Source organism: Mesoplodon densirostris, chromosome 12 (genome assembly GCF_025265405.1).
Source record: "Mesoplodon densirostris isolate mMesDen1 chromosome 12, mMesDen1 primary haplotype, whole genome shotgun sequence".
NCBI classification, from domain to species: Eukaryota; Metazoa; Chordata; class Mammalia; order Artiodactyla; family Ziphiidae; genus Mesoplodon; species Mesoplodon densirostris.
In genome coordinates this window covers 57,111,318-57,124,918 of record NC_082672.1, presented here as the reverse complement: position 1 = coordinate 57,124,918, position 13,601 = coordinate 57,111,318, and the positions used below count along the sequence as shown (strand labels likewise).

At 37.3% G+C, this 13,601-nt stretch overlaps 1 protein-coding gene across 4 annotated transcripts in view; it reads left to right on the top strand.

Moving 5' to 3' along the window:
- GRIK2 (glutamate ionotropic receptor kainate type subunit 2) overlaps window positions 1-13,601 on the top strand; it is a 649,287-nt gene that overhangs the window by 459,262 nt on the left and 176,424 nt on the right. For all 4 annotated transcript variants that reach the window (XM_060114614.1, XM_060114613.1, XM_060114617.1 and 1 more), the window contains one exon: window positions 11,560-11,766. In XM_060114614.1, coding sequence (XP_059970597.1) covers window positions 11,560-11,766 — 207 coding nt within the window. The remainder of the gene's footprint in view (window positions 1-11,559; window positions 11,767-13,601) is intronic.

Sequence of the window (13,601 nt, the reverse complement as noted above, 5' to 3'; positions counted from 1 at the left end):
AATCTGTATACAAAATTTGCATAAAGATATTTGATTAGTGAATGCATGAATGGATACATTGGTGGATGAATGGTTGGATGAACAATAAAAATATTTTACATTTATATTTTAACATGAGGTTATTAAATGTAGATATCTGCATGCATCTTGTTAAACATCATATAACAACTTGCAATATACTCTCTTAGGAAAGCATGGTAATTTACTGATCATCCTTGGAGTTGCTGTTTTTACTTATAGGTCACTATTCCATACAAGAATGGTGGTAGCCAATTAAAATCAAAACATGCCAATTGAAAACATATATTAGTACTGAGAAAACATTCTTATTGTTATCATAAGCTGTTTTTTTTTTCAAGTTCACATCATTCATTGTGTTCTTAATCTATCCAGAGGTATTGTTTGTTTGAGCAGTGGGATAAGTCATAATCAGATAGTTACAGTGAGTTGATTACTTATTTGTTAAAGAAATATCCATCTTCTTGGTATTGCTGTGTATGATAATGTCCTTTTCTCCTTAATCTCCCTTTTGAAAGCATGATTCTTCACTTTGCCTTCTCTTGAGCTTCCCAGGGCAAGATGTTGAGATCTTATTTTTTTTCTTTTTTTTTTTTCCTCATATTAAGGTATCGCTCTATAGTTTTAAGGAGCTGGCTCATCTCCCTCAGAGGAACTTCAGCAGCATCCTTGCCCCTACCCTTCATGCTGCCCATTCATTAGCCTTCCACTCCTAATCAACTTTGTAGCACCTACCTGATCTCCACACTCTGTAAACTAGTTGCTCTGTTATTATTATTTAATGCCTTCACTGTGAAGGCAGTGATAGGATACAAAGAGTAGGTACATAAGGCTCAGAAAGTAGAAAGAAATAAAGGATTCCATGGGAAAATATAAACTGCTCAGTTTTAAGTTTTAATCTCCATAACATTAAGATGATGTCATTATTGGAACCATGTGTCTTTTTCATTTGGCCCATATGAATGCTATTAAAAAAGGTAATTTTTGTCAACCCTGTCTTCATTAAGGAAAAATTGAGTCATTAACAATATAAATATAAATTCATAAAATATAAATACTTTATAGTTAAGGATATTGTTACCCATAAACAACTGGAGTTTCGGCTGGTTGTCACAAACAAATTTTAAAAGATTTCTGGTCATAAGGGTAAATTCCAAACCAGACTGGGTCTAACTGAATATCCATTTCTGTTTTCCCACATAAATGATTTGAGGGCCACTGTTTCATAGGTCCTGATATTCACCAGAATGTTCTAAAACAAGACAGAGTCATGTTTCTCAAAAATGTACTTTCTAGTGACATTTTCCCTCTGGTAATTAATGAAGCAAAGTAACCATGTAAATAATACAGGATTATATAAAATAGATAAAAACCTTAAATTCATCACTAGATTGGAAGCTTCATAAGGGCTGGAATTTTTAGTTATTGTTTTGTTTTGTTCTTCATTGTTGTATACCTGGAGCCTAAAAAAGTGCTCGTACATAATAAGATTTTGATATATGTTTGAATAAATAAATAAATTAGTTATTAGTCCTATTGTAATAGTAGGGGATATTTTATACATATCATAGAAAATTAATTTTCATCTTAATATCCCTAATCTTCTGAAATCACGAGAAGACAATGATAGTTCAAGGGTTATCACATGAAAAATACAATTTAGATAAGGGCTTTAGATAAAGGCTAAGGGACATATAAATTATACACTTAAAAGTATAAAGTTTTATTATATTTAAATAAAATATTTTGATCCCATTAACCTTAAAACGTATTTTACTTTTTCAGAACTTCATTTTGGGTTTATTCTGTGCCTAATCCCAGTCTAATGCAGATAAAAATATATGAGTTATTGCATTCCTTAAAACTGGGGTTGACAGTAGAAATGCTGACAAATCCTTATTACAGATGCCAGTGGACTGAAGTGCCTTTACCTCTAGCAAATGCTGATGTGGAGATTTAAGACTATGTGAGAAATCAGTAAAGTTGCCCAGGAGAGTTTTATCACATTATTCATTGAACTCAGTATGTGGCACAGTAATTGCTTCTGGTACCATTTTTCTTATCTTACACAAGGTTATTATTTATTCTTGTGCTGTGTGAAACAGAGAAAGAGAGTCTAAAGGAGAGTCATAACTCGATGTAAACTATCTTGTGACACAGTGTAGCTGGAGATAGGGATCACAGCTGGAAAAGTGTGTCTTACTTCTCAGAATTAAATATGGGAAGAATGATATTAAACATTGTAGAGATCCGTAAATACTAAAAAGATGCACTCAGATAACATATTTTTTTCCTAGTGATATGAAACCCTGTTTAAAATATACGTCTAAATAGGCTTTTTAATCTCACAAGGACCAACAAACTTATTTGCCTTTGACAGAAGTTTCCTTATTATATTAGCTGATAGGTGAAGGAAATCAAATTAATAGGTATGATGGTTACTACAAAAAGCTGGATTAGTGAGATTTAAATAGTGTAATAATTTTTGGAATTTTTGTTCTGCTTTCTTATCTTGTGCACATATATCCTTCACATTCCTTATACACTTTTAGGTAATCACTGACGTTCATCATATTTTTCTCCAGTGTTCCAGTGAGTTTGTATGAAAGGTGTATCATAAATATTTCAGGACAAAAATTTTAAGTAGAGAGAGGCAGTGATGACTTAACAGTGCAAATGGGGGAGAAACATTTTTCAGACACTCTTATCTTGTTACCTAAATCTGTTGGGCTTATAATACACTATTTTTACAAATTCTTTTTTTTTCCTATTTATTTATTTATTTGGTCGCACTGTGGGGCATGTGAGATCTTAGTTCCCTGACCAGGTATCAAAACTGTGCCCCCTGCAGTGGAAGCACAGAGTCCTAACCACTGGACCACCAGGGAATTCCCTATTTTTTTTTTTAACCAATTCTTGAAGTATTTTTATGTTAAAAACCTGTGCTCTTCCTTGGAAAAGAGATAATTTATCATGTAGAAAATGAATATTTTGGATTATGTATTTCCTTCTATTCTACAGTGTTGTTTTGATTGCACTGTTCAATTAGTAAATGTATTACCATTTTGTATGTAGTGTATTACTGGCTAATCCCAGTTGATTGAAAAAATAATAAAGCCATACAATGCATGTTAAGTTATCTAATGAGCTCTGTGTAATTATGCATTTGTATGGAGTTTGGAAACTATTACTAGGAACCATTTAATGTGGGAAGTATAGTATAAAAGTAAGTGATCCAGTAGTCTAACCACCTAGGTTGTATGCTGGCTGTTGACCTTAAGCAAATTACTTAGCACCCCTGCCCTCAGTTTCTTCATCTGTAAAATAGAAATAATAATATCACTGAACTCACATGCTTGTAATGAGGAATAAATAAGTTAATCCAAGGAAAGCACTCAGAGCAGGGCTGGGCAGTAAGTAGATGCTAGGAAAATGTTAGATAGTGCTATTACTTAGTGTATGGAACTTGAAAAATGGTCAACCTTTGTGACTTCTAAGTAAAAATAAAATACACATCCATTTACTTATAAATCAGAAACTGGCTGAAACCAAAGTATGAAGTTGATACAATTAATTATTGTAACAAAATGCTTCTTTTGATCCCCATTCCACCAGCCAGAAATTCTCTAGCTGTACCCTCCTCTTCAGGGGAGCACAATATGTTCTTTTCAAGTCCCTAACGCCCTGCCTGTGGGTGAGGAGCCTGTGGATTTGTTACCACCATCCCCAAACCCCATAGGGGGACTTAGCTGTCTTATAAATTCTTCCTTCAAGTTCCCTTGGCTTCCCCAGTTGACCATAGCAGTCCATTTCCATTCAGTTCATTACAGCAGTCATTTTATTTGCAAGCCTCCTATGTACCTGGTGATGTTGGCTGCTTTTGATGCAAATGTAAGGACCTATCTTGCCATATAAATGGCTCGAGTCTAGTTCAGAAGATATACATGTAAACCAGCACTCTCTACTCAATATGGTAAATATTATGGTAAAAGTATTCAAAAGTTTTTGTGGGACCATCAGAAAAAGAGACACCTGAATATGCCTGAATTGTGAATACCCAGCCAAGAAAGCTGTTTAGCTGCAGGTTTCCTCCTCTTCCAAGGTAACAAGGGCATTTAAATTGTGATCCATGGAAATGTGTTATCTAACTTGAAAGATTAGAAATCCAGGAAGAGTCCAGGAAGAGTCCAGGAGGAGAGGAAAATGAGTATAATATCCCCAAGGGTGGAAGAGGACTACATCTGTCACATTTGTAGTACTCTGTGTATCCCTGGGGAATACATTTTATATGTGATCATATATTACATAGAAATTAGACAGGATTTTAACTGTCCTTTTTACCTTATGGTAAGCCCAAATATCTAGCTTTGAATTTAGTTACAGATTAATTTCTGATTCCTATGTGTTTCACCTAATTTCATTTGAAAATGCAGCATATATGGATTTTCCACAAATTGTCTTATGGTATAGAAAGTGATAGAAGATTGTGGGAAAAGTATGTATCTTGGAATTTGGAAAACCTGAGTTCAAATCTCTTCTTGGCCTCTTCTTAGGGGTTCTTTATTATCTCTTCTTAGCTGTGTGACCTGCGAAAATTATTTAACCTCTTTGAAAAATGACAACTGTAAAATATTCCTAATAAAAATCACTTGAATCATATGAAAAGATGCTCAACATCATCTTTCCTTAGAGAATTGTGAATTAAGGAAACTATGAAAAATCACTACATACCTATTAGAATGAACAAAACCCAGAAAACTGACAACACCAAATGCTGATGAGGATATGGAACAACAGGAACTCTCATTCATTGCTGGTGGTAATGCCAAGTGGTACAGCCACTTTGGCAGTTTCTTACAAAACTAAATGGACTCTTATATGATCTAACAATTGAATGCATTGGTATTTATCCAAATGAGTTGAAACATATCCATACAAAAACCTGCACATGGATGTTTATAGCAGCTTTATTCATAGTTGACAAAACTTGGAAACAACCAAGTTGTCTTTCAGTAGGTGAATGGATAAGTAAACTGTGCTATATTCAGACAATGAGATACTATTCAGCACTAAAAAGAAATTAGCTATCAAGCTATAAAAAGGCATGGAGGAAACATAAATGTATATTACCAGGTGAAAGAAGCCAATCTGAAAAGGCTACGTGCTATATGAATCCAACTATATGACATTCTGGAAAAGGGAAAACTCTAGACACAATAAAAAAATTAGTGGTTGCCAAGGATTAGTGGGGAGGGAGGGGTGAATAGGTAAAGCACAGAGGATTTTTAGGGCAGTGAAGCTATTCTGTATGATACTTAACAGTGGTGAGCTACATGTCATTATATATTTGACAAATCCCATAGAAAGTACCACTCTAAGGTAAACTATGGACTTTGAATGATAGTGATGTGTCATTGTAGATTCATCAAAAATAACAAATGTATCACTCTGGTGGGGGAAGTTGAAAACAGGGGAGGCTAGGCATGTGTGGCGGCAGGTGGCATATGGGAACACTCTGAACTTTGTGCTCAATTTGCTGTAAACCTAAAATTTCTATAGAAATAAAGTCTATTAAAAATCCATTGAGGGCTCCCCTGGTGGCCCAGTGGTTAAGAGTCTGCCTGCCGATGCAGGGGACACAGGTTCGTGCCCCAGTCCGGGAAGATCCCACATGCCGCGGAGCGGCTGGGCCCCTGAGCCATGGCTGCTGAGCCTGCGTGTCCAGAGCCTGTGCTCCTCAACGGGAGAGGCCACAACAGTGAGAGGCCCACGTACTGCAAAAAAAAAAAAAAAAAAAAAAAAATCCATTGAAAATTATTGTATCTAAAATAATGAAATGATAATTAAAAAGTTATCTGCCAGGTACCTTTTGTTTAATTCTCCAAACAACTTTAAAAACATTGGTAAATCAACTTAGAGATGAGATAATTGAGTCAGAAAATTAACCAATTTATCATTTATTTAATTAATATTTTCTTTGCCCCTACTATGTGCCAAGCATTGTGTTAGGCATTGGAGATACTATAATGAATCAATGTGGCTGTTATATTCCAGGGAAGTGGGACAATCAAAAAGGATGTAAGCCAACAAATAAAAAATTGAAGATAAATTAATTATTATGAGAAAATAAAGTGTTGAGGTAGAGAATAACAGGATTCTCTTTACATAAGGAACCCAGGAAAGTTTTCACATTTCATTTGAGCCTTAAAGGAAGCAAGGAAGCTCACCAATGTTTAAGGGCATTATAGACAGATAGAGCAATATGTTAAAAGGCTCTGAGGTAGAAAATAGCAAGATATTTGAAGAACTGCAGGAAAACAGGATATTTAGATTTTTTTTTTTTTTTTTGCTTTACGCGGGCCTCTCACTGTTGTGGCCTCTCCCGTTGCGGAGCACAGGCTCCGGACGCGCAGGCTCAGCAGCCGTGGCTCACGGGCCCAGCCGCTCCGCGGTATGTGGGATCTTCCCGGACCAGGGCACGAACCCGTGTCCCCTGCATCGGCAGGCGGACTCTCAACCACTGCGCCACCAGGGAAGCCCGGATATTTAGAATTTAAAGAGAAGATGAGGTCGGAGAGGGAAAGGTAGAGTATAAACCTTTATGATGAATATTTTATTTATTTACCACACATTTCTTGAACATCAACTAGTTGCCAGTCATTTAGTTAGGCACTGAAATATATTAATGAACATAATCTCTAACGTCTCCACACTCAAGAGTTTATATTCCAGTAGAGGAAGAAAGAAACACGCACACCCCAATAAATAAATACACATACATACGTACATACACACGTGCATATATACATGCATACATACTTCAGATTGGGCTATGAGGAAAATATAGCAAGGTAAAACAATAGAGAGTAACTTAGAAGGGAGAGGTAGTTTATATATAGTATGCTTTTTCTGAAGAGGTGATATTTGAGCAGAGACCTGAATGATGAGAATGAAACAGCCATGTGAAGACCTTAGGAAAGATCCTCCCTGTCAGGAAAAGAGAGAAAAGAAGACGATGCAAAAACCTCGGGTCAGGAATGAGCTTGGCAAGTTTGAGGACAAGACCAGTGTTCCTGGACATGATGAGAGAGGGGAATGAGAAGCTAAGGTTAGAGAGGAAAGCGGGCAGGGCCTTGAAGGCCAGCATAAGCAGTTTTGCTTTTATTCTAGTGTCAATGAAAAGGCACTGATAGGCTGTAAGCAGGTACATGATAAAATCATATTTACTTTTCACAAGATCTCTGTAACTTTCTGTGGAGAGTGGACTGTGGGGACATATAAATGGAAAAGAGAGGTAAGAGGCTACTATAGGAATCCAGACGAAAAATAAAGATTGCATGAACCACAGTGGCAGCAGGGATGGTGGGAAGAAATTGATGAGCTCAGAATATGTTTTGGGGCTTCCCTGGTGGTGCAGTGGTTAAGAATCCGCCTGCCAACGCAGGGGACATGGGTTTGAGCCCTGGTCTGGGAAGATCCCACATGCCGTGGAGCAACTAAGCCCATGCGCCCCAACTACTGAAGCCTGCACTCTAGAGCCCATGAGCCACAGCTACTGGAGCCCGTACTCCGCAACAAGAGAAGCCACTGCAATGAAAAACCCGTGCACTGCAATGAAGAGTAGCCCCCACTCGCCACAACCAGAGGAAAGCCCACGTGCAGCAATGAAGACCCAACGCAGCCAAAAAATAAAATAAAATAAAATAATAAAATAAATTTATTTAAAAAAAATATGTTTTGACAGAAGAACTTGTACGATTTCCAAAGGTTAGAACAGAGAGTGAGAGTGACTCCCTAGCTTTTGAGTTGATCACTTTTGTGAGTGCTGGAACCATTTATCAAGATGAAAACACGTGGTGGAACAACAGGTTTCAGGGGTCACGAGAAGGAATTTGAATGTTATTCTAAATGCATTGGCAGTCTAGGGATGGTTTGAAGTGGTGGCGGTGATATAATTCAATGTATACTCTAAGAAGATCATTTTTGTTGCTCTGTAGTGAATGAGCAAAAAGAAAGGGAAGCAAGGATGATGCCTCAGTGACTGGCTTGAGTAACTGGAAACTTTCCATTTTCCGAAAGCAGAGAGAACTGAAAAGGTGTACAAGTTTGGGGGAATAGAAGAATTCAGTTTGAGAATTAAGGGATGTGAGATGTCTATGAATGACTAAGTGGTGCCGACAAGTGCTGCTGGAAATGTGTGCCCAAGACTTACTTGTAGAGGTCTGGGTCAGACATATAAATTTTGGAGTCATCAGCATAAAGATGTTATTGAATTTGATGTGTATGGGTAAGATCATTTAGGGATGTATTTTAAGAAAAGAAGGGGAGGGGGCCATAACTCAGTCTTAAGACTCATTTGCATTTAGAATAAGGTAGAAAAGACACAACAACAAAGTGTCCCGAGAAGCAGGTTATTGGAACAAGTACATATACTTTGAAATTAATTCTATATAAGGAGGCAGATTGATTATTAAGGGGAGAGAAGATGACTCAGTTAATTAGGTCTTGGGGCAAGTGAAAGGTGATGGGGAGGTGCTGTGTATGTTTCTTTTTGTCCCTCCAGATTCATTCTTCACTCTTCTTCACTCTCCCAGGAGGGTGACCTGTGAGAATCACATTAATAGACTGCTGTACCCTCTGACTTTTGATTGGTTTTGACTAATGGGAAGCCCCAGAAGGAGATCAAAGGGAGGGAAGACAGCAAGGTCATGGTTTCTATCCTCATGGATCCCTTCTGTAGTTGCCTTATACTGCTTATATCTCTCAACTGAATATCACTATTCTGCTCAAAGTGGCATCCTGTGTTGGGACCCTGACTGATAAAAGAATCAGGACGTAAGTGTAGAGATTGGTCCAATAAGCACAGGGCCAATTCCTCCATATCAGTAGACAAAGGAAAGAGAAAATGAGCACAGATAAATGGCTCTGGTGGGTTTTGTGGCCTGAAGGTAAAGGTGTCACATGTGATTGCTTTTAATTTCTTGCTGAGGTAATTAACTGAGTATTAAGTGGGAAGCTGTAAGTATAAAGAAACATGGATAAAATGTTCATCTCATAGAGTTGGAAATGGATGCTACCATAAAATGTTTAATATTAATTTTAGGTGTAAACAGTTAGCAGTGTTCTACTCTTCAGGAGTAGGCATGGGAAAGACAAAAAGTTGTTTACGTAAGACATGGTTTTGTAAAGCCAAATACCCAAGCACAAGACGGGCAAAGGGCATGAGAATGCATGTAGTATAGAAATAATACTAGTGGACCAAGGGATGTCGGGCTGACAGTAAAGTGAGGAAGGGGTTGATAGATAATGGAAGAATGTGGAGGTCACTGTGTTAGAGGTCTTTATGGAACTGAAGAATTGTAGGCATGGGTGTGATTGAACTATGAGTTGGATCAATGGGCTGTTAGAAATCCTAATTCAGAGGTATATCATTTTCTGAGAAATGCAGAGTGCAGTTTTGATCATGGGAGAGGGAGGCTAAATGAGAGAAGGATTTGACAATGAGGAGGTAAAAAGATTGAGTGTGACCATGCTGATCCAAATGGATTTTGAATAGAATAGAGAAGGTTGATAAGATTTGGAAGAGAGAAAAATTGTCATCCAGTTGCTAACAATTTGAAAAGTAAAGGCTTCTCTTCCCACTTATCCCACAGATCTTAGTAAATCTTCTGATTCAAATTTCATTGGATAACAGCAATTGTAAAGAGAGAGCCTGGTGTAAGAGGGTGGCATGAATCTCAGAGAAGCAAAGATTATCTCAGGAGGCAGGGGAAGAAATGGTCTGGGGCCACAGTGAGGGGCAAGGGAAGGCACCAAATGTGCTTCTGTCCCTGAGGGGTGTGGGGGTGACACTGAAGAGAGTGTCTGGGACAGAGGATATAGTTCAGTAAGGCAGGAATGAAAGGGACATTCCAAAAATTGCGTGAAGATGTGGAACAAGGGTGCTGATCTTTGAGCAGGACTTCTTTCCCACAGTGGAACATCAGGAGAGCAGGAAACTGATCAAGCTAGAGAGTGCATGAAACAGTAGGATCAGGCCAGGTCAAAGGATATGGGAAGAAAGATGAAATTAGCCTTGTTTCTGAGATGAGTATGGGTGAGCGGACACATTACTGTTTGTCCAAAACTCCTTTAGGTATTATGGACCTCATGAGATGACTGTTGTTCTCCCGGGGTTGGGAAGAGGGTGATTGCATTGCTAGATGGACTGGCTCGGCAGCCTCCTAAGCTTTTTCACTTTGCATTGTCTTTCTCTAAGAGAGAAGCTTCCAGAGGCTTTGCCCATTGTCAAATAGTAAGTAGTAGAGCCAATTGCACCCTGGTTTAGTTACAGGACAATCTGTCACACCATGCTCCATCCACTCCCAATAAAATATGCTAATACATGGATTCTCTTAGTCCTTAGTTAAACATATAATCTTTAATAGGGCCTTACAGAGCCTTACAAGATTTGGTTCCTCACTTGCTCTTCATCCTTACCTTGTTCAGCTAATTCCCTCACATACTGGATGTGACTTCAATCATATTGATGGCTGTTGTCCTTGTCCCTAAGCACTCTAGTATCATATTGATCTCAGGCTTTTTACTGCTGTGTCCTTGTCCTGACATGCTCTTCTTTCAGATTTTCAAATGGCTAGACTCCTTCTCATCTCCTAGGTTCTAGTGCATGTTTCATCTCCTCAGAAAAGGTTTCCAGACATATTACTCAATTCTGTCTTATCTTCTCTTATCTTGCCAAGTACCTTGATGTCATTCAATATCTTATTGCCCTAGTTTATGTTTTTATACAATTTATCAGCATCAGAAGTAATGTGTTCTGGTCGTTTAGGCATTTATTATTGTTTTCTTCCCCTATATCATGAACTTCATTTCTCAGGGATTTCTCATTTATATAGAGGAGGGCTGGCTCATAGTAGGCTCCATAAAATCTTGTTGGATGAATGCGTAAACACTTGATAAACGTTAGTTTCTTCTTCTATATTCTAAAGTAAGCTACTATTTTTTCTCTTATAATTATAGTAGTTGTAATTTTCATGGTTCTTAGAACAAAATGTGATAATGTATATAAAAGTCCCTAATTCAGTTCTTAGCACATGATAGGCAATTAGGTAATGATTTTTTTTTCATTCTTTTATCAATAAACCTCACTGAAACAGCACACCAGAAATTAATTATATGGTATAATTCAAATTGGGGTATTGTAATCATAGTGAAATTATGTCTTAGTATTATACACTGTACAGTATATATCTCATTATATATTATTTATTTTATGTGATATAAGATGTGGTATAAGATATATAGCATTTTTATTATATAGTTGTGACGAAGTTATATTTAAATATTCTCTTGTGAGACCCAAGTATTCCCGAAGTAATCTGCCTTCTTAGTGTTTCAAACTATATTAATTACAATTAGAAGAAAATAAAATTGACTGTTCTAAATTAATGTGAAATTTTCCATCTTGTAAGAAACTTATAATTGTGATAGTAAGTTTCATGATTAACTGACACTTCCTACCTTCATGTTCGCTGTTTCCAGGAAGAACCCTATGTCCTGTTTAAGAAGTCTGACAAACCTCTTTATGGAAATGATCGATTTGAGGGCTATTGCATTGACCTCCTCAGAGAGTTATCTACAATCCTTGGCTTTACATATGAAATTAGACTTGTGGAGGATGGGAAATATGGAGCCCAGGATGATGCCAATGGACAATGGAATGGAATGGTCCGTGAACTAATTGATCATGTAAGTCCCTTTTCTCATTATTTATTAACTTTGGAAGATTTCTAATAGATTTACTTTTTTTTTTTTTTGCTGGTCAGGGGTTAATAATGTCAAAGAACAGTAATGTATTTTAAGTAGTTATTTTTTTCAATAATGTTATTAAAAGTATATATTATTTTTGACAAACCTAAAGGATGTAAGGGATGTATATAGTTCTATTAGAAACAAATGTCTGTCTTAAATTAACTAGTAGTGAGTGATTTGATATCTTGAAGTATTTGGTCCTAATTTGTAAAATGGAATGTGGTTTCTTTTTTTTATTTAACATCTTTATTGGAGTATAATTTAATTGCTTTACAATGTTGTATTAGTTTCTGCTGTACAACAAAGTGAATCAGCTATATGTATACATATATCCCCATATCCCATCCCTCTTGCATCTCCCTCTCACCCTCCCTATCCCACCCCTCTAAGTGGTCACAAAACACCATTGTGGCTGCTTCCCACTAGTTATCTATTTTACATTTGGTAGTGTATATATGTCAGTGCTACACTCTCACTTCGTACCAGCTTACCCTTCCCTGTCCCCGTGTCCTCAAGTCCATTCTCTACATCAGCATCTTTATTCCTGTCCTGCCCCTGGGTTTGTCAGAACCATTTGTTTTTTTTTTTTTTAGATTCCATATATATGTGTGTTAGCATACAGTATTTGTTTTTCTCTTTCTGACTTACTTCACTCTGTATGACAGACTCTAGGTCCATCCACCTACTACAAATAACTCAGTTTCGTTTCATTTCTTTTCATAACTAATATTCCATTGTATATATGTTCCACATCTTCTTTATCCATTCATCTGTCGATGGACACTTAGGTTGCTTCCACATCCTGGCTATTGTAAATAGTGCTGCAATGAATATTGTGGTACATGACTCTTTTTGAATTATGGTTTTCTCAGGGTATATGCCCAGTAGTGGGATTGCTGGGTCATATGATAGCTCTATTTTTAGTTTTTTAAGGAGCCTCCATACTGTTCTCCATAGTGGCTGTATCAATTTCCATTCCCCGCAATGGTGCAAGAGGGTTCCCTTTCCTCCACACCCTCTCCAGCATTTATTGTTTGTAGATTTTTTTTTCTTTTTTTTTTTTAATTAGTTTCTGCTTTATAACAAAGTGAATCAGTCATACATATACATCTGTTCCCACATCCCTTCCCTCATGCATCTCCCTCCCTCCCACCCTCCCCATCCCACCCCTCCAGGCGGTCACAAAGCACCGAGCTGATCTCCCTGTGCTCTGCGGCTGCTTCCCACTAGCTATCTACCTTACGTTTGGTAGTGTATATATGTCCATGCCTCTCTTTCGCTTTGTCACAGCTTACCCTTCCCCCTCCCCATATCCTCAAGTCCATTCTCAAGTAGGTCTGTGTCTTTATTCCTGTTTTACCCCTAGGTTCTTCATGACATTTTTTTTAAAAATTCCATATATATGTGTTAGCATATGGTATTTGTCTTTCTCTTTCTGACTTACTTCACTCTGTATGACAGACTCTAGGTCCATCCACCTCACTACAAATAACTCAATTTTGTTTCTTTTTATGGCTGAGTAATATTCCATTGTATATATGTGCCACATCTTCTTTATCCATTCATCCAATGATGGACACTTAGGTTGTTTCCAGCTCTGGGCTATTGTGAATAGAGCTGCAATGAACATTTTGGTACATGTCTCTTTTTGAATTATGGTTTTCTCAGGGTATCTGCCTAGTAGTGGGATTGCTGGATCATATGGTAGTTCTATTTTTAGTTTTTTAAGGAACCTCCATACTGTTCTCCATAGTGGCTGTACCAATTCACAT